General features: G+C 44.2%; 1 protein-coding gene across 2 annotated transcripts in view; it reads left to right on the top strand.

Annotated features, from left to right (window-relative positions):
• SYNPR (synaptoporin) overlaps positions 1-18,929 on the top strand; it is a 260,197-nt gene extending 241,268 nt beyond the window's left edge. For both annotated transcript variants that reach the window (XM_006089039.3, XM_006089040.3), the window contains 2 exons: positions 13,563-13,754; positions 18,672-18,929. In XM_006089039.3, coding sequence (XP_006089101.1) covers positions 13,563-13,754; positions 18,672-18,929 — 450 coding nt within the window. The remainder of the gene's footprint in view (positions 1-13,562; positions 13,755-18,671) is intronic.
• The last annotated feature ends 437 nt before the right edge of the window (positions 18,930-19,366 follow it).

The raw sequence follows: 19,366 nt of genomic DNA, 5'->3' as shown, positions 1-19,366 counted from the left end.
TAGACTTTGAAGAAACACTGAGGCTTCAAGTTAACATTCTTTTCCTTTTGTACTAAACTCTCAGTAAAAAACAATTGTTTATCATCTTTAGGGCCAGTTATTGTGAAAATCAGTGCCTACTTCTTTATGATCCAGAGTGTCATGGTTTTATTAAGAACAAATATTAGTGACAATAAAGGTGCTGTGTTTAATCTTAGGTAAAATAACTTTCTTCATTCTGTAGTCCCATCTGACACTACGGCAGCAGAGAGGGCCCCAGCTGAGACCGTAACATGCATTTCTTCCGAGACGAGGTTAAGAAGATCCTCCTCGGCTCCAGTTCAGCGGCGCCCATCACCTGGGTGTAGGTATAGGGACTTCACAGCTTTGTGAGTTTGATACCAAGTGAACCTTTCAGGCTGAGATGCTGCCGGTATTTGAGATACTGTTCCAGCCGGATTCTGCAAGTCCATGAAAGAAACACCAGATGGTGATTTGTCTGAGGGTAAGGGAACTGGTGCTAATTTTAGAACATTCTTGGCCATTTCTCTTACCCAAAGCGAGGAAGGGAATTCTCAGTTGGAATGACTTTCCAAGTTTCAAGAAGGAGCTGTTTGATTTCCTTAAAAGTGTGCCATCATTCTGCTTAGCAGTATGTCGGGCCAGACCACAGCATTGCATGCAGAGCGAACGTGTTACTAAATCTCCTTCCAGTCATTGGAGAACGTATCATCTATCAGGACAAAGGTGGGCCTCCCATACCTGTGGCCCACTGACCCACTGACGTCCATTTCCACATTCACTCTACCCCTGAACACCTCCTTTTTTAACTTGCCAAGCTGGTTGGGCCTGTTTTTAAATCTCTGGTTTAAACTGTCAGGTGGCAAATACCAAAAAGGCTCACGGGTGAGGAGAAGGAAGTGTAAGGTATAGTGAAACAAAGACTGGGGGGACCTGGGCCTGTTGGCAGGTGATGAGGCAGATGGCTATGCAGATGCACTCTCACACTCCCTGCAAGGTAAACTGTGAGCCAGGGAGCAGCAGGTGGCTGGGTGAACGCAAGCTTCCACGCTGCCTGCTGTTCACAGTTCCATCTCAGAGCCTTCAGTCTTCCTTACTGAACCCAACAGACAGTGGCTATTGAGCAGTCACCATGTGGAAATGCGAGGCTAGCCTCTGAGGCCCAGAGGCAGTTGGATAAGAGAGTCCTGGCTTTAGGGTTATGTGATCCACGGTGCCACGGGCCAGAATGCTGGGAAAGCAAATCGTCGTATTGGAGGCAAGGAGGAACAAAGGATGGATCCAACCTGAGAAATTGGGTTGAGGAACAGATGGTCAAGTGTGAGAATGGAGGCTGGGCTTCTATAGTCAAATACACTGGGAAGCTTCTTCCAAGAGGAAAGGCATCGAATAAGGGACCAGGTGTGGAAGAGGGCCTGTGTGAATGTGTGTGCGTATGTGAGTGTGTGTGCGTATGTGAGTGTGTGTGCGTATGTGAATGTGAGTACGTGTGTGTGTGCTTGTATGATTGTATGTGTGAGGGTGGGTATGAGTGTGTAAGTGAGGATGTGAATGTGTGAGGGCAAGTGTAATTTAGAGGTGAAGGCCCTAGAAGATGAGACTGTGGGAAGAGCCTAATTGTGGAGCATAGGTTTACATCCTATAAAGGCAGGATGAATACCAAGACACTTACTTATTCAATTGGAAATTTTCCGTTGGAGAGGGTTATTAGTAAATCTGTGTTTTTAGAAGCTTATGTTGCCCTGGCCAGGTGGCTCAGTTGGTTGGTGTATGGGATACACCAAAAGACTGCAGGTTCAATTCCCAGGCAGGGCACATGCCTGGGTTGCTGGTTTGGTCCCCAGTCAGGGTGCATGGGGGAGGCAGTAATCAATGTTTTTCTCACATTTCTCTCTCTCTCTCTTCCTCTCTCTCTAAAAATCAATGGAAACATATCCTTGGGTAATGATTAATTTAAATTTTTTAAATAAAAAGTTTATGTTAATTAAATAATTTGCTGGTAGTAGCGGTTGGGGGCTGATTAGGAGACGATTGAAATAGTCTAAAGAAAAAGCAGTAAAACTCTAATCATTACACAAACTCTTTCATGAGCACTTACTATGTGCCAGGCATGAAACCAAGTGCTTCGCCTACATTATTTCAGTAAAGCTCACAGAAATCCTATGTATTTTTATTCCCATTTTCAGATGAGTCCTGAGGTCAGTAACGTGGCAGGTAGTGGCTTAGCCAGATGTGAAACCAGATCTGTCTGATCCGAGGCCTGTGCTGGTAACCGCCACAGTACACTATCCCATAGCAAAGTGGGAGGGCGGGGCAGGGAGGGGGAGCTTCAGCAGGCTCCCGGTGGAACCTGGGAGTTTCTTTCAGCCAAGCTGGTACCTGCCAGTGCAGGAGTAGGGCTGGAGACGAGGAGCTCTTTTCACACGAGGAGTGGAGGACACCCATGTGGAGATAGCAAAGAGGTGGGATGTGGATCTGAGATGTGCAGGAGGTAATGGGGGGATGAGAATGTGAGAGAGGGGAAGGGTGAAAAGAGGGGTTATGACTTCATAAAGTCCCAAGTGCGAGGAATAAGCAGGAAGAGACTCTCAACAAGAACTTAACTTGGGCAGTAATGCTGACCATCGGATCTTCCATCTAAAAGATTTAAAAATGAACAAAGGAGAGGTTTCCCTTAACCGTGCCTAGCCAAAGAGATTTAGAAATACCCCGTCCAGTGGGACGTCTTCTCATGTGTATACTTTAAAGGGTACACAGAGCCCAGAGCTGTATCTTGATAAAACAACCATCCAAGGACCTGCTGGCCTGTGCCTGGGCTTCCTGAGCTCTCCGGGCAGGTCCGCCAAGCGGATGCTGAGCCGGTGGACATTCTGCCATCAGGGACGCTGGAATTCCAGGTTCCCAGTCTGGGGCCCCACTAAATGCATCTACCAACTTCCAGCCAGGACCTGGGTGTTCCGCATGACACACCCCCACCTCTAAATCAGTAAGTCCCTCTCCCAATCCTCTGTTCCTTGAATCCAGCTGCACTTCCATAATCCAGACTACTGTCATCCATTGTGAAAGTGTGACCACCATCTCCTACTTCTCTCCTCGTCCTTCCCGCAAATCCAACTTCCCTGGAGCTGGATAAATGCCTTTGTCATCACATCCTCTAAAGGGTCTCTGGCCCTAAAACATAAAGAACCGCTGTTGAAGTAATTTCAAGCAAATTAATTAAGCCTTCCTTTCTCTATCAGTGGTTTCAACCTTCTGGCCCTTTAAATACAGTTCCTCATGTTGTGACCCAACCATAAAATTATTTTCGTTGCTACTTCATAACTATAATGTTGCTACTGTTATGGATCATAATGTAAATATCTGATATGCAGGATGGTCTTAGGCGACCCCTGTGAAAGGGTCGTTCGACCGCCAAAGGGGTCGTGACCCACAGGTTGAGAACCGCTGCTCTAGATTGATAACCCGCCAGGCTCTCTCCCACCTCAGAGCTCTCCTGCGGGCGCTTCCCTCTGCCTGGACGGCTCCACCCAGATAGCCACACGCTGGCTCCCTTATTGTCTTCAGGTCTTTCATCAAACCTGCCTTTTAATAAGGTTTCCCTGGTTACCCAACCTAGCACTGTAGTACTCACTCTCCCATCATATCAGTTCCTGTCCTTGCCCTGTGTTGTTTTTTTCTCATGTAACACTTACCACTATCCAAACCACTAACACTTCACCTATTTACCATGTCCGTTGTCTATCATGATATGATATTATGAGCGGCACTTAACAGGGGCAGCTCATTCCACAAGAAAGTGTGTGCTGCGGGCAGGGATTCTGTCTGCTTTTGTCCACTGTGTCCCAGTGTCTAGAAGGTCACTTGACACACGGTGAGAAGGGATGTGTGATCAGTGCAGTTTACTGATTTTTTGTTTGTTTGTTTTTGGTGTTTTGTATCATTTTGGATGATCTAACTAATTTTCCTAGTTCTCACTTAAAGAACATATAAGAAACTTCAGATTCTTTTTGAGGTTGGTTCCTCGTATCTAGCTATAGAAACAAATAAGCAAACAAAGAAGTTGTTATCTATCATTTTAAGGAAGAACAACTCTGGTCTTTGCCTTAGTTTTGAATGCCGAGGGTGGGGTGGACTGTTCTATTTTTAAATTATTAAAAATGAATTAAGAATTTTCATTTGAAAGGTCTTCCCATTCATGCTTAATATTTTAGTATATGTGCTGCCAAAGTGAGCACCATTCATGCTTCAAAATAGCTATTATGTGACCCAGCTGAGCGAGGAGCTCGCTAACGGCCGAGGTGAAATTAGTCCTCGCATCCATTTTGTATTTAGAAACAAAGAAGTCAGTGAATATTAGAAAACCAAAGCTCTTTAATTACTTTTTGTTAATAAGTAAAAATCATCTAAACCTCTGTAGAATAGAACTCAGACTTTTGAGAACGTTCCCCTTGTCTTGAGGAAAATATATTGGTTTTGATAAAATGTGGGTGATTCAGTAAATACAACATTATTTGTGGGAAAGTGCATGTCTTTGCCAAAATGCATGGAATTAAGTGCCCTGGGGCAAGTAAAAATGTGACTCAGAAAAATACTTTAATAACTATTCCTTGCTCGTAGCAATACAACCCTAAGTCAGGCGTGGCCCGTGGGGAGTGGACCGGCAGAGTAGACCCGAGCACAGTGGGAGGAAGTGCCCACGGAGCCAGGCACACAGCAGCACGAATGCCTCCAAGGCAGGAACTCAGCTGGCAGCTGCTGCCTGGCTTCCAAGAAGCCGGAGCATGAACCCAATGCAAACGTCAGCCTTTATTAACATGTTGTCAGCTACTGAGGTTTAGCCACCACTCTCAGTCAGTCCTGAAGGCCAGGGGGTTGTTCTCATTCTAGACCTGCTTTGGAAACGCACTCTTGACAATGAAATCTCATTGTTAAACAGTTCTGCCCTGTGTCTTCTATACCTGGGAATAATAATGCCAACAGCTAATATTTATTGAGTATCTGTCATATGCCAGGCATGGAATGAGGGTTTACATATTACATCTCACTTAATCAGAACAATTTTATGAGATAGTAATTATCCCCCGTTTACAGATGGGGGAACTAAGGGAGAGAGGGCTGAGGGATCGTGGCTAAAGTCATACAATGAGTCAGAGATGAAGAATCCAGAGCTGTAGGGATTACCCCTGTGCTCTACTGCCCTCCTGGCGCCTGGAAACCGGAGAGATGGGGAAGCGGTGAGGAGGGATCTGCAAGGGCTTTTCTCCCACTGTCCAGAGGACAGTCAGAAAGCTGCATAGTAACTCAGCAGCAAGGCTCCCCCAGCCTCCATTCCAAATTGCTTCAAAGGAGCACTAGATTGAGACCCATTATTTTCCAACCTTTGAGGAAGGTGGGCTGGGAGGTTGTCACTAAAACAAAACAAAAAACCTCAAGGCCAGTCCAAACCAACAACACAACACTGTGTGTGCATTTGACGTATTCCAGTGATGGCGAACCTTTTGAGCTCGGCGTGTCAGCATTTTGAAAAACCCTAACTTAACTCTGGTGCCGTGTCACATATAGAAATTTTTTGATATTTGCAACCATAGTAAAACAAAGATTTATATTTTTGATATTTATTTTATATATTTAAATGCCATTTAACAAAGAAAAATCAACCAAAAAATGAGTTCGCGTGTCACCTCTGACACGCGTGTCATAGGTTCGCTCATTCAGCAATATGTGTTTATTAAAAAAAGGGGGGGCAAAAGATAACACGACACACACAAGACAGATCTAGAGAAAAAGGGGAGCCAGGATCTCAGCTGCAGGCCTGCCTGCCATCCCCTGGAAAGATCGGCACAGCTGCCAGGTCCCTCAACTCCTCCGTGGTCCTCGCGGTGAGAGCAGCCCCCTGAACTGACGCATTTCCATTTGCCAAGAACCGCGCTCTTCATCCCTGCCCCCAAACACAAGCCCACACTGGTGAGTGCACAGAAGCAAGACGCACTCACTATGGGAGACTCGAAAGGTTTATCAAAGGTTATTTGGAACCAGGCCGGCATGGCTCAGTGATTGAATGTCGACCTATGAACCAGGAGGTCACAGTTCGATTCCTGGTCGGGGCACATGCCTGGGTTTCGGGCTGGATCCCCAATGTGGGGTATGCAGGAGGTATGATTCTCCATTTATGTTTCTTTCTCACTTTCCCTCTCTCATCCATTTATGATCATGATTCTCTCTCATTCATGTTTCTTTCTTTCCCTCTCCCTTCCACTCTGAAATGAATAGAAATACATATTTTTAAAAGGTTATTTGGACTCTTGATGACTTTCTCATTACAAAAGGCTTTCAGAACGCATCTTCACTTGTGTATGATTCAACACTCATACTTTCACCACATTTTCAAAGATTATCATTATTGCAAGTATGCATTTATTTTTAGCGTAAGCCACACACCATTACCTTACAGGTACCATAATTCTGTGTTCTCTCAAAATCATCAAAGTCCTTGCACCATGTTTATTTCCCAGGTGTTTTCCTGTGCCCTGGTGCACAAATAGCATGGGGGTGGTTCCTGCAATATGGGACCAGGAGGGTGCGTGCAGACCTCCAGAATGAGGCGCAGCCTGCTTTGTGCGCTTAAAAAAACCAAAAACAAAACAACAAAAAATTCTTTCTATTTGGTTTCATTTTGGAGATAGTAAAAAAAATTGTTTAAAGACATGATACAATATTTTAAGCAGCACTTAAGGGCATCTCTGCCAACTGGTACAGGGTTATTACATCTTCAGCTAATTTCTGCAAATTTGTGTGGAATCAGGGTCCTTATTGTGATTAAGAACATCATATGTAGAACCTTCATTTTTGTAATAGCTAATTCTTCCTCTCATCAACAGGATGCAATATGGCATATAATGGGATCTCATTATAGCAGATTTTAATATAGCACAGGTCAAACGGTGCCCACGCAGCAGAACTGCTCACAGCCAGATTCCAATGTGCAGTTTGGTGGAGCGCATGTTATTGCACTGCTGTCTGATGCTGTTAGTCCCAACTCCCGACACTCAGCTCCACAGCTTTTATTAAGCAGCCAGTTTGTGGGGGTGAAGGGGAGAGACAAAAACAGCCCAGCTAGTGTGGCTCAGTGGTTGAGCGTTGACCTATGAACCAGGAGGTTATGTTTCGATTCTCGGTCAGGGCACATGCCCAGGTTGTGGGTTCAATCCCCAGTGGGGGTTGTGCAGGAGGCAGCTGATTCTCTCTCATCGTTGATGTTTCTGTCTCTCTCTCTCCCTCTCCCTTCCTTTCTGAAATCAATAAATATATTTTTCAAAAAGGGAAAAGTAAGATAAAACTGCTTCTCTGAGTATTCTTTGCTGTTCAAGGGATGCTTGCTCTATCGGCTTGGAAGTGTTAGGTATAACACTGGAAAGGGTGTTGCAGGAGTTGTGAAGACACCGGACACCATTCCAGGGAGGCGTAATCTTAGCAAAGCCTGGAAGAGTGACAGCCCCGGCTCCAGAACCAAGCTGTGTTTGTGTCCGGGTTAGGCTACTTGCTGGCTGGTGACCCTGGGTAGCTTACTTAACCTCTCTGTGCCTCTAAGCCTCCCCTGTTAATCGATGGTAGTAACAGCATCCGCCTTATCACTGAGAATTAAATGAAGATAACACTTAGCAGAGTGTGTGTTGTGTAGAGCTCCTCAATAAATGGTAGAAGACAGCAAGTAACAAGAGACTAATCTAAAAAGGGAGCTGGGAACATGAGACCGAGCTATGATAATGAGGCCAAGCGGCAGCGTCTGCAGTGGTGCGGAAATCCCGCTGGAGTGGGACCGTGGAGAGCAGAGGTGCCTGTGGCCGGGGACGTTTTGTGGAGGGAGTTTCCTCCTAGGCTAGGACCTTGCTTCTCAACGTTTGTCCCCGGACCAGCAGCCCTGGTGTCACTCGGAAGCACAGACTCTCAGGCCCCCTCCAGACCACTGAATGGGAATCTGCAGCTCAACACGAGGCCTAGCAGACAGCGGGCACGCCCTGCTCTCGGACACGCCTTGCTTCTCGAAGCCTGCCACTCCCTCTCAGCACAGACACGAGCACAGACAAACACTCAGGGCAGCGGGACACTGAACTCCCAAAACGCCCGCCGGAAAGAACTGCACATGTTACATTCTCACAGTTATATGTTGGAAATAGGATAGAAGCGGCAAGACGAAGCGCACTCAGCTAGGTGAGGCCTGAAACCTAAGTTACAATGCAACTAATATTTATGCCTAACAGGGCAAGAATAACAAATATGTATTTTATCCAGCCTGAAAATGAAAACCAAGAAAACATAGGACCACTCTCCTTAGGAGGGTTTGAGCAGAAGTCCCCTGAACCACCAGCTTACAAGAACATGCACCCCCTAGACGCTAGACCCCCTAGTGTGGCTCAGTGGTTGAGCGTTGACCTATGAACCAGGAGGTTATGTTTCAATTCTCAGTCAGGGCACAAGCCCAGGTTGAGTGTTCAATCCCCAGTGGGGGTTGTGCAGGAGGCAGCCGGTTCTCTCTCATCATTGATGTTTCTGTCTCTCTTTCTGAAATCAATAAATATATTTTTTGATTAGGGCCTAGGATGCAATGACGTTGCAGTTCCATGGGTCCGCCCATCCATCCTCCTGTGCACACATCAAACAACGCAGGTTTCATCGAGGGACACTGTACACCACACACACTGCAGAGGGACAGCCGCTCCCCCAGCTCCAGGCCCACCTTGCACTTGCACACGTGTGCCTTCCTCTGTCCCATGCACCCAGCCCAAACCTTGCCACCAGAGACGTGGAATCTTTGACGTGGAGCAAACATCACAAGAAGTGGGATAAGAACCGAAGGGAAGAACTGATGGTGAAAATAACCTCCGTCATTTATCAGGGCCTGGCTGTGTAAGATATTGTCCCACAGGTTATCCTCATTTTTTCATCTTGCAATAACTCTCTAAGATAAGCCACTACTTCTCTACTATTTCCGTCGAGGAAATAAAGGTCTATAAGGTCAAAGAAATTGTCCAAGGCCACGCAGCCAACGAGCAGCATAACCGAGACTCAAACCCGGTCTCTTTCCCTCCAACTGATTGAGAAAAGCCAACTGCTGTCGGTCCAAGAGCCACCCTTTTGAGGAAGGCATCTAATTTGTAATTCAAATGTAATATTCTCCTCACTGGCACTTCCTATGCTGAGTGGGGCGTGCAAAGGACTTTTCTGAAGTCGGGCTGGATTTTAGCTGCGGATGGCAAAGTGCAGAACAGTTTCCTCCTTGGTATTTTAGAAGTTCTTCATTCTAACCATCTGTTGCGGGCTGACAGATGGGTTGATCCATGACAGGATAATGGGTCTTCAATTCTAGAAAGGCATAAGGAATGCTTAAAAAATAGCAGCTCTTTTCATGAACCTAACTGAGCTAACACCTCTTGCTCACTTGCAAAAAAAATATTTGTGGGAGGGAAGTGTGAAATATAATCATAATCATTCCCCTAAACAGAAGATTTCTCACTATTGCCAAAGGTCAAATCCAGTAAAATATGCCTATTCTAAAATTATACTAACGTTTTCAAATCCACCGTTTAAAAGGGTACACAGGGCGAAGGGGAAAGGTATGCATAAAGAAAAATAATAGCCCTAACCGGTTTGGCTCAGTGGATAGAGCATCGGCCTGCGGACTAAAGGGCCCCAGGTTCGATTCCAACCAAAGGCACATGCCCTGGTTGCTGGCTCGATCCCCCCCAGTAGGGGGCGTGCAGGAGGCAGCCAATCAATGATTCTCTCTCATCATTGATGTTTCTATCTCTCTCCCTTCCTCTCTGAAATCAATAAAAAGATATATTAAAAAAAGAAAAGGAATAAAAACAATTCCCTCCTCCCCCCCCAAAAAAAACACCTTATTCCATCCCTATCTTTCAGTCACTTCATTTTTTTATAGGCAGCCAGTATTAGAGTTTCTTATATCTTGGAGATAATTTAAGGAACAGACCAATTTTTGAAATCCAAATGCTTTTCCCTCTAAGTGACTCAGCCAAATGTGAAGTCTGTATCCTTTCTCCTCCATTCAGGGGTATGTATGAGAACTTGTATATGTGGCAGATATTTGGCGAGGCACGGGGACACAAGTGCTGCAGACTGTCCCCTCCCCAAGGAAACACTACAGTCTCGTGAATGAGACCAACTTGGGAACAGACTTGGGCTAACACAGGCTATGTGCCTCCTGAGTGAGCATTGATCAGAGCAGTGGCTCATTCTCCCAGGCAGAACGTCTTCAAATGGCCTTACATGTCTTAACCCAGCCACCCAGCTCTTTTCCAATCATGCACTGCAGCCAGATGAAATACACACACACACACACACACACACACACACACACACACACGTGCATGTGCCTGGTTGTCGCAAAGTATTATTGTAGCTCTACCTACAAAGAACCACTGGCTCAAAATTTAGACAGTATTAGCAAAAATTTGGCCATATGAATTTAACCTCAGCAGATGAATCTATTTTCAAAAGAACATCAGAATACAGATTGGAAAAAAACACCAAGTCATTGCAGCTGAATTTATGGTCCAACATCATTCACCATGAAAAATCCAGCCACGCCCTCATCTTCACCACCATCATCATCCCACCCGTTAACTCAACACTAGAAGGTTCCCGTCTCCATGCTTAACATGTTTACTTAAATTTAATTTTCACAGCAATCCTTTGAGTTAGGCAGTCCTATTTCATGTTACAGATATAGACACTGAGGCCCAGAGAGCTGTAAAACCCCTGACCATTTTGCTTTCTTGCATTATTTCCAGCCACACAAATCAACTCTCCCCTGCCCTGTCTGGGAGGTAATTGGTGGTGCAGCACAGTAAGTTAAAGGGATTATGTTTTCAAAGGAGTCATTGACAGCCCGGATTTATCTCGGCAGTTCCTCCCACTCTACGGTTATGTAATTCCGGAGGAGGAGATGCGCATTTTTTTCCAGTTTCAGGGAAGGTGATGGCAAGAGAGCATAGAGCCGGGTTCAGAAGGTGGTATCTGGAAGGTCTGCCAGCATTTTCTGAGTCAAAATTTATCCGTGTGACTTCCTTGAAATGATTTCCTATAATACACAGCCATTTTAAAGTATAGGTTAGTGGTGGGGGCAACTTAAAAATATTTAGACAAATTAAGAAATGACTTTAGATTATCTGATATTTTAATTATCCATGACCTTACTCTTTGCCATTGTATGGAGGGAAAAGATAGTTGTGTGTTATCTCTTTCTTAAAAAGTGTGTGTGTGTGTGTGTGTGTGTGTGTGTGTGTGTGTAGTGTTATCTCATATACATCTGACTTCCAAGTTTTATATACATAAAAGACTGTAGTGGCAGAGTTTTGTTCACATGATGAGAGAACATTGTACCTCAGGGTACCCGTGGAAGGTGAAGTTCAGATCTGGCCACTTTTGACTCTGAGCCTCCTGCCACGCCCCCTGTGTGCCACACTTCCTCCGGTCCTTTCATCTGCACGCAGCCTTTCACCTGCAGATATGTTCACAAGGCCCAGATGTTTCATGTCAGATAGACAAAGCTGGTGGGTAATTGCCTAGATTTTAGCATTTTCACCTAGTTGCTTCAATGGTAGCCCCCCAAATACTTTGGAAGAGCTAACAAATACGTAAAAATAAAAGAGATGGATAAGATGTTCAGTAGCATCTCCAAGTTCCCAGATTGTTTGGAATTGGTGTTTCAGGATTCTTAAAATATATTCCCAGAAGTGGGATTGTTTGGTCAAGAGGTAGGTCCATTTTTTATTCTTTGAAGAAACTCCATACTGTTCTCCACAGTGGCTGCACCAGTCTGCATTCCCACCAGCAGTGCACAAGGGTTCCCTTTTCTCCACATCCTCACCAGCTCTTACTGTTTGTTGATTTATTGATGGTAGCCATTCTGACAGGTATGGAGTGATATCTAATTGTGGTTTAAATTTGCATTTTTCTGATGGTTAGTGATGTTTAGCATTTTTTCATATGTCTCTTGGCCATCTGTATGTCCTCTTTGGAGAAGTGTCTATTCAGGTCCTTTGCATATTTTTAAAAAATATTTTTTATTGATTTCAGAGAGGAAGGGAAAGAGAGTTAGAAACACCAATGATGAGAATCATTGATCGGGTGCCTCTTGCACATCCCACATTGGAATGGAACCTGCAACTGGGGCATGTGCCCTGACCAAGAATCGAACTGTGACCTCCTGGTTCATAAATCAACGCTCAACCACTGAACCACGCCAGCCGGGCCTTTGCCCATTTTTTAATTGGATTATTTGTCTTTCTTTTGTTGAGTTGTATAACTTCTTTATGTATTTTGGAAATTAACCCCTGCTGAAGTCCTGGACAGTGACTCCCACCCCTGCCACCTCTAAATCGCGAGGGGGGATATCATCGGAAACTTGGAGATGTTTCTTTAAAGTATCATCCTCTTATGTCATAACGATTTTGCTTGAAGTGAATAAAGAAGCTTCTTTCCTCTGAACTCATATCAGACGGTTTTCTAAGCCAGACAGATCTGTATTTGCATTCTGCTCTGCTACTTTCCATGTGTTACCTGATGCACCTGGGCCTCAGTTTCCTCATCTTAAAAATGGCACTAACATGACACTTTTAGGGATAATTTCATATAAAATCTCTCAAAAGCACTCAAAACATTATGGCTATTATTGTCCCCCACTTAGCACAGTCCCAAGCATGCTATAGATAATGCAGAGGCTTGTTAAAAGAATGAATGTATGAATGAATGAATGAATGAATGAATGAATGAATATTACCACTCAGAAGGCTTCACCAATCAGAAAATCTCTTTAAATATTTGAAATCATCATAGCATGGTAGTTAAGAACATGGGCTCAGGAGTTGTGTTGCCTGGGTTTGAATTCTCATACCATCACTGATCGTCCATGCGGATCTCAGACAAGCTGCTCAGCCCTCTGTGTGAGTTTGCCATGTGCAAATGGGATCATGATTGCAACCTCCTTACAGGGGTCTTGTGGGAGCAATTAGGTGAGGGTTATAAGTACTTAACATTATTCGGGGATATAGTAAGCATTTAAGAAAAATATTATTATTATTACTTACTAGAGGCCTGCGATCAGGGCCATCTTTCCAGGCTGCCTGCAGCCAGCCCCGCCCCCCGCCCTCCGCCACCCACCCCCGGTTCCCTGTTCACCATAGGGCGATCAGAGCCTGCCAGCTGGAGAAAGGGACCGAGAGGTGGTCAGTGTGCCTCATAGCTGGAGAAAGGGACTGAGAGGTGGTCAGTGCGCCTCATAGTGACTGGTCAAGCAGTCGTTCTGGTCATTCCACTGTTAGGGTCAATTTGCACATTACCCTTTTATTATATAGGATTTTATAGAAATATAAGTGTAATATCACAAAACTTTGTTGTTGTTGTTTATCAACTTTTCCTTGGTTTCATTGCTATGGGATCTTGGAATTTTCCAGAAGACAAACCAAACAGTTGTATAAACTAAATGATTTGTTTCTAAAATTCACATTTCTTTCACTGTTTTATCTTTCTGTTTGTTTCTATAGGACTTCATCGTCACTGTAGTCTTTTCATTCTTGTGGTTGGTGGGTTCATCAGCATGGGCGAAAGGACTGTCTGATGTCAAGGTCGCAACGGATCCCAAAGAAGTGTTGTTACTGATGTCAGCCTGCAAACAGCCATCCAACAAGTGCATGGCTGTCCACAGCCCCGTGATGTCCAGCTTAAACACGTCTGTGGTATGTTCCCACCTGTGCTTTATCTCCCAATTCTTTGTTTGCCTGTCAAGCGAATAAAACATCTCAGAAGTCATCTTGGAAGTTTCTGCCTCCAAAACTAGGCCAATCTAACAGGTGATATTTCACTCCTTGTGCAAGCTGACCCTTTGGTCCTGAAGTTACTATTGTCAGAACCCATAGACTTCAATGCTGCCAATTACAAAGTTCTTAATAAGAGCTCAGCAGGAATTGGCAGCTGTTGCTTGGATGACAGTCAAATCAAAATTCTAAGCCCGAAGCAGATATAAAATCTGAATGTTAAGGCTGAAGCCTGCCAGAAGTTAAAAATGAATATTTGATGGCATAAAGGTTACTGGGAAGAAAACATTGTTCAAGCCACACAGAGCTAGAATACATCCAATTGATTGTCTAAAGAAAAATGCCCAGACTTGGTAGGCAACAGAAAGAAATGCATCGGATAAGAAAGCACTTACAAATGTTATGGTGACTTTTTATCTTTTCTATGCTCCCAGTTTATTTGCTTAATAACTTCAGAAAAGCTGAACTATATTAGTTAAACAAAGTCAAATATTATCATCAAGTGGATAGCTCTTCCAGGAAGACAGAAAACCTGACAGGCAGCAGGTTGCTAAATTGGATTCTTCCTGTATGAGTGTAAGAACTTGTGTTATTCCAAAGAAAGAAACTATGTCTGAGAAAGACAGAAGCTATACTGGCAACAAAAAGAATAGTAGTTATCGGAAAATAAATGACTCAGCAGCGCTGGCTGAAGGAACAACATTCTTTAGCAGCCCTCGAAAATAATTCTCTTTGCTTCAAGGTTAATTTATGCTCCTGCAGCTTTCTGAAATTTAATCTGAGAAGGTTTATAAGAAGGGAGGAGGGTTGCTCATCGGCTCCTGGTGGCTTGGCTGTGAATCTTGCCTGGGTAAAATAGTGAACATGGAAACAGACTATGTATTAGTGTCTCATCGTCATTTTAAATTTTTTTATTGGTAATTTTTTATTGGCTGCTTCCCACATGCCTTCTTCCCGGGATCCAATTTGATACCTGGGTATGTGCCCTGACCGGGGATCCAACCCTGTTATAGTTATAGACCCATATCAGTTAAGGTCTTTCAGTTCCTAGTGACAGAAAACTCCATTCACACTGGTTACTGCAAAACAATCCTCATCTCCCTACAGTCTGTTCTTCGCACCTTCACTTCTAGCACCAGCATCTGTGTGCATTAGAATGTTAGGGTTGCAAGTAACAGAGACTGACTCTGACTCACTTCATCAGGAAAATTAGTAGCACAGGAAACTGATGAGACCCGAAGAAACAGGCTCTACACACAGCAGGGTCCGGGGCAGGATCAAGGTTCCAGGTGTCGGGAACCGAAGAAAGGTCTCATCAAGTTGCTGTTGATGGCAAGTTGCATAGCTCTGCTCAAAATGCAGAGTCCCTGGAAAGAGCTCCGCAAGGGCAATCACATTTCTATTCTCAAAAGCAGAAGGACAGTATGTTAGTCTGAAAAGCACAGCCATTTTTTTTCCTTGCAAACTCATTCAGCTCCGAATCATACTGAGCTAGCTTTTACCAAAAATAAAAATAAAAATAATTGAAAAAATATTAAAATGTCTCTTCCAAAGGCAGGACCCAGGGCCAGGACCCTGGAAGGCTGGCAGGAAATGGGACAGTTCCCATCCTCCCTCCCCCATCTCTGATGCTGCCTGCATGGCTGCTGCAGGATTCCCTGTTATCAGGTGGGAGTTTTTCTCTTTTTTCTGCTCACACAAGAGAAGACTGCCACTGTACAATTTCTGTGTTTATATTTCTTTTTACAGAAATGTCTCGGACTGAGAAAAAGCCATTCAGGTCTAATCCCAGATTTCTGGTAGAATCTCATTAGCTCATCTTGGGCCAAAATAACTATATTTTGTAACTGGGTAACAATTTACTTTCTTCAAAGCACTTTGGCATCTATAATTTCTCCATAACACTGATAGGTAGGCGAACCCTCCAGCTATTCCAGATGCAGGAGCTGAGGCGAGGGGCTTTGCATAAGGTTTCTCGAGCAGTGACAGCAATGCCAGACTAGAGCCAAGTTCTCCTAATGCTGTTGCCACTGACGTGGTGAAGGGCTGGGTTTTGCAGTGAATCTGCAGGCATTTGAATCCTGGCTCCACTGCTCAATAACTGACTGTTCTTAGGCAAATTTAGTAAGCTTCCTAAACTTAGTTACGTTGTCTACAAAATCTATAGTTTTTCATCATCTATAAAATGGGGATATTATAAAAGAGACCTCACAAGACTGTTGAAAGGATTTGATGCTATAATGTCTAAGTACTTAGCATAGCGCCCAGCATGTGGTAAATGTTCAGTAAGTTTCCAAGGAAAGCTGCTACAAAAAGTGCATTTATTTCCTTAAATCTCACATAGTGTTAGGGCCTCACAAGGGAAAAAAAGAGTGTTTTTTACTCTCTCAACTTTCCTTACCAAGGTTCATTGCCCTTCTATCCAAAATTTCCACTCTGTGTCACCAGCCTCACCATAGGCGATCTTGACACATTTCAGTTCATCCATATTTCATCTCCCCTTCTCTCATGGTACCTGGTGTCTCTCTCTTGTCCGTCCTCACATCTGAGCTTGAATCAAAATCCTCACTCCAGTTTCAGTGGCAAGAAAATATTCAAGAGCCTGTGTCCCCCTAAAATGTGCCAGCCTCGAGGCCTGCTATCTCTGTGATATGAATGGAGTAAGACATCACTGTTCCTTATATATGGGCACATTGATTACATTCTTAATTTAAGTTGCATTTCCCTTGTTTCCAGGTTCTTCTTGCGCATTCCTTTTTTAGCAACCAAGTAGCATCAGGGGAAAGATAGAGACCAATAACTAGAAAACAGTTAAAGTTGCAGCCCCCCGCAGAGCCATCCGTCCATATCTGAAAAGATTCCTTGATAATTTTTCTACTCATATATAATGTTGACACATTTGTACAGAAGTAAAATTTAACCAAAATCTCCCTTTTGATGGAAAATGTCCTAGTTAGTGTACACATAGTTAAAAGGTCCCATATGTAAATTAGAGTCATATCAGTAATTACCCAATTCATTTTGATGATGCAGCTATTACACTAGTATAAGTGCCTTATTTATGTTTTGTATCTCCCTCAGCAAGTAGCCTAGAGCACAGCACAAAGTAATAGTAAGTAAATGTCAGTCAATGTTAAAGGAAAGGAAGCGGATGGGATAGGAGCGAGGGTCGGAGGAAGGGAGGGAGGTCGGTCTGGACAAACCACTCTTCAATTAGATCAGTTAGGGGCCTAGAAACTCAGTTTGGGCTCTTGACATCTTCAAGAATACGGCCTCACTGTCAAAGCCCTGTTTCTGTTTCTGCTGCCACAGAAGAGTCAACTGAAAACAATTCATGGAAATACTTCAGGAAGTGGTTCAGAGCATAGCTTAGCACTCGGTCAGCATTTACTAATGTGCCGGACACTGTCTAGCTGCTCTATGCATCACCTTCCCCCAAGGAAGGAATAATTGTTTGCATTTTATACGATGAGGTTTGGAGGCTGTCTGTCTGAGGTCAGAGAGCAAGAAATTGCCAAGCCCCGGCCCCTCAGTCGGTCTGCCTGATTCATCTGCCGCTAAAAGATGGAAATACTTTGGTTAGTAGGTCCTGCTCCAAGCCCCCAAGACCACTCATCTTGACCATACTAGCCCCCCACTCACAGCCCCAGGGCATTCTGGACCACCCGCCATTCAGCAACCAAGGGGCCAATGTTGAGCCAGCAGGACTTGCAACACCCTACTCCAGGGCTACGGCTCAAGTGCATTTTGGCTGGAGTGGTTACTAAATGTACTTTAATGTTACTGTTTTGTATGTTACTGTTGTTACCTGGCTCCAATGGGGGCCATTAAACTGACTGCCAGGGGTTAATGCCCAGGGCAGCCATCTGCCTTGGGGAAGGCTGCAGAACCCTGTTTTGTCTGGGCCCCTGGCAGCCATGAACACTTCTGCTCCCATCCAACCCTTCACACCTGGTCACCGCCCAGGACACACCTGGAGAAAAAGAGGAATTTGCATAGCAAAGCCTTACACCCCGTGTTTGAAGTAACATTCCTGCCTCTGAAACCTGCATTTTGTTCCTACTCTGGTTTCAGTGTTCCTTCCTGAATGCCAGAGGCACGGACGTGCCACCTCCCTGCACGCAATCACACACATGCTCTCTGCATACCCCGTACCACTGTCTCTCCCATACTTCTTCTTCAAGGGACTCATTTTCTTTACATCATTACAACAAACGGAAAAGGAGTACCTCTAGCCACAAAATGAAGGTAAATTAATGGACCATCATTAAAATGAAAATAATCCTGTACCCCTTACACACTGTGAGGAATACCCATTTGGGGAGATAGAAGGGAGAGACTCAGTCTATGGAGTCAGACAGAACAGGGCTTTGAATCTGAGATCTCATACTTACCAAGTTATGTGACCTTGAACAAGATTCTTAGCCTTGCTTAACCTCAGTTTTCACATCGTTAATGTGGGTATAATAATGCCACCTTCCACTTAGACTAGCTGATTGATATACATAAACTCCTTTACGCAGTGCCTAACACGTAGTAAGCACTCAACAACAGTCAGATGGCCTCAACATTGAAGGGAAAAGTGATCTTTCATATTGTGAAATTGAGGTTTTTCTTGGGTTTCTGTGTATCTTATTAATTCACTAGAGGCCCAATGCACGAAATTCGTGCAAGAGTAGGCCTTCCTTCACCCAGCTGCCGGCACTGGCTTCCCTCTGGCACCCGGGACCCGGGTTTCCCTCGCAGCCCTGGCTTCATCCAGAAGGTTTGTCTGGAAGGACGTCTGGTCTAATTAGCATATTACACTTTTATTATAGATTTGCTTTTGTTCTCCTTTAGGTCTTTGGATTCTTGAACTTCATTCTCTGGGCTGGAAACATCTGGTTTGTTTTCAAGGAGACCGGCTGGCATTCCTCAGGACAGATGTATCTTCCAGACCCAATGGAGAAGCACTCGAGCAGCTATAACCAAGGCAGGTACAACCAAGACAGCTATGGGTCCGGAGGCGGGTACAGCCAGCAGGAGAGTTTGGGGCCAGCCTCCGATGAGTTTGGCCAACAGTCCAGTGGCCCCGCCTCCTTCAGCAATCCGATTTAACAGGGTAGTATTTGCATTCCTCTGGAGATAGCCTCGCCATCTTCCAGTGGCAAGAGAATTTTTATGTATTTCAATCTCTTATTCATACAGAGAGTGTTGAATGTAAATCAGAGATCTGTAATCCTCATTAAGGCAGAAAGGCTGTGTCATGATAAACGGTACTTAGAGACAAGATGACATGAGGAGATATGTCATTCATCAAAAATGGCTAATTGGATATTGTACCTTGTTATATACACAGATACATGGTTGTTTTGTATGTGTGTTGAGATAGTAGAAATATGTTGTAGTTTAAAATCTCTAGTATGTAATATGCATAAAGTAAATTAAATAGCACTGAGTTTTCCTATGCATTTTGCTGCAAAAGTCATCTTAATGATTTCTATAAGACAATTTGGTGTATCTCAATGTGCATGTATTATTATTTTGAGGTGTAG

Source organism: Myotis lucifugus, unplaced genomic scaffold (genome assembly GCF_000147115.1).
Source record: "Myotis lucifugus unplaced genomic scaffold, Myoluc2.0 scaffold_55, whole genome shotgun sequence".
In the NCBI taxonomy this organism is placed as follows: Eukaryota; Metazoa; Chordata; class Mammalia; order Chiroptera; family Vespertilionidae; genus Myotis; species Myotis lucifugus.
Note: the sequence above shows the minus strand (reverse complement) of the source record. Positions and strands in the feature narration are given on the sequence as shown.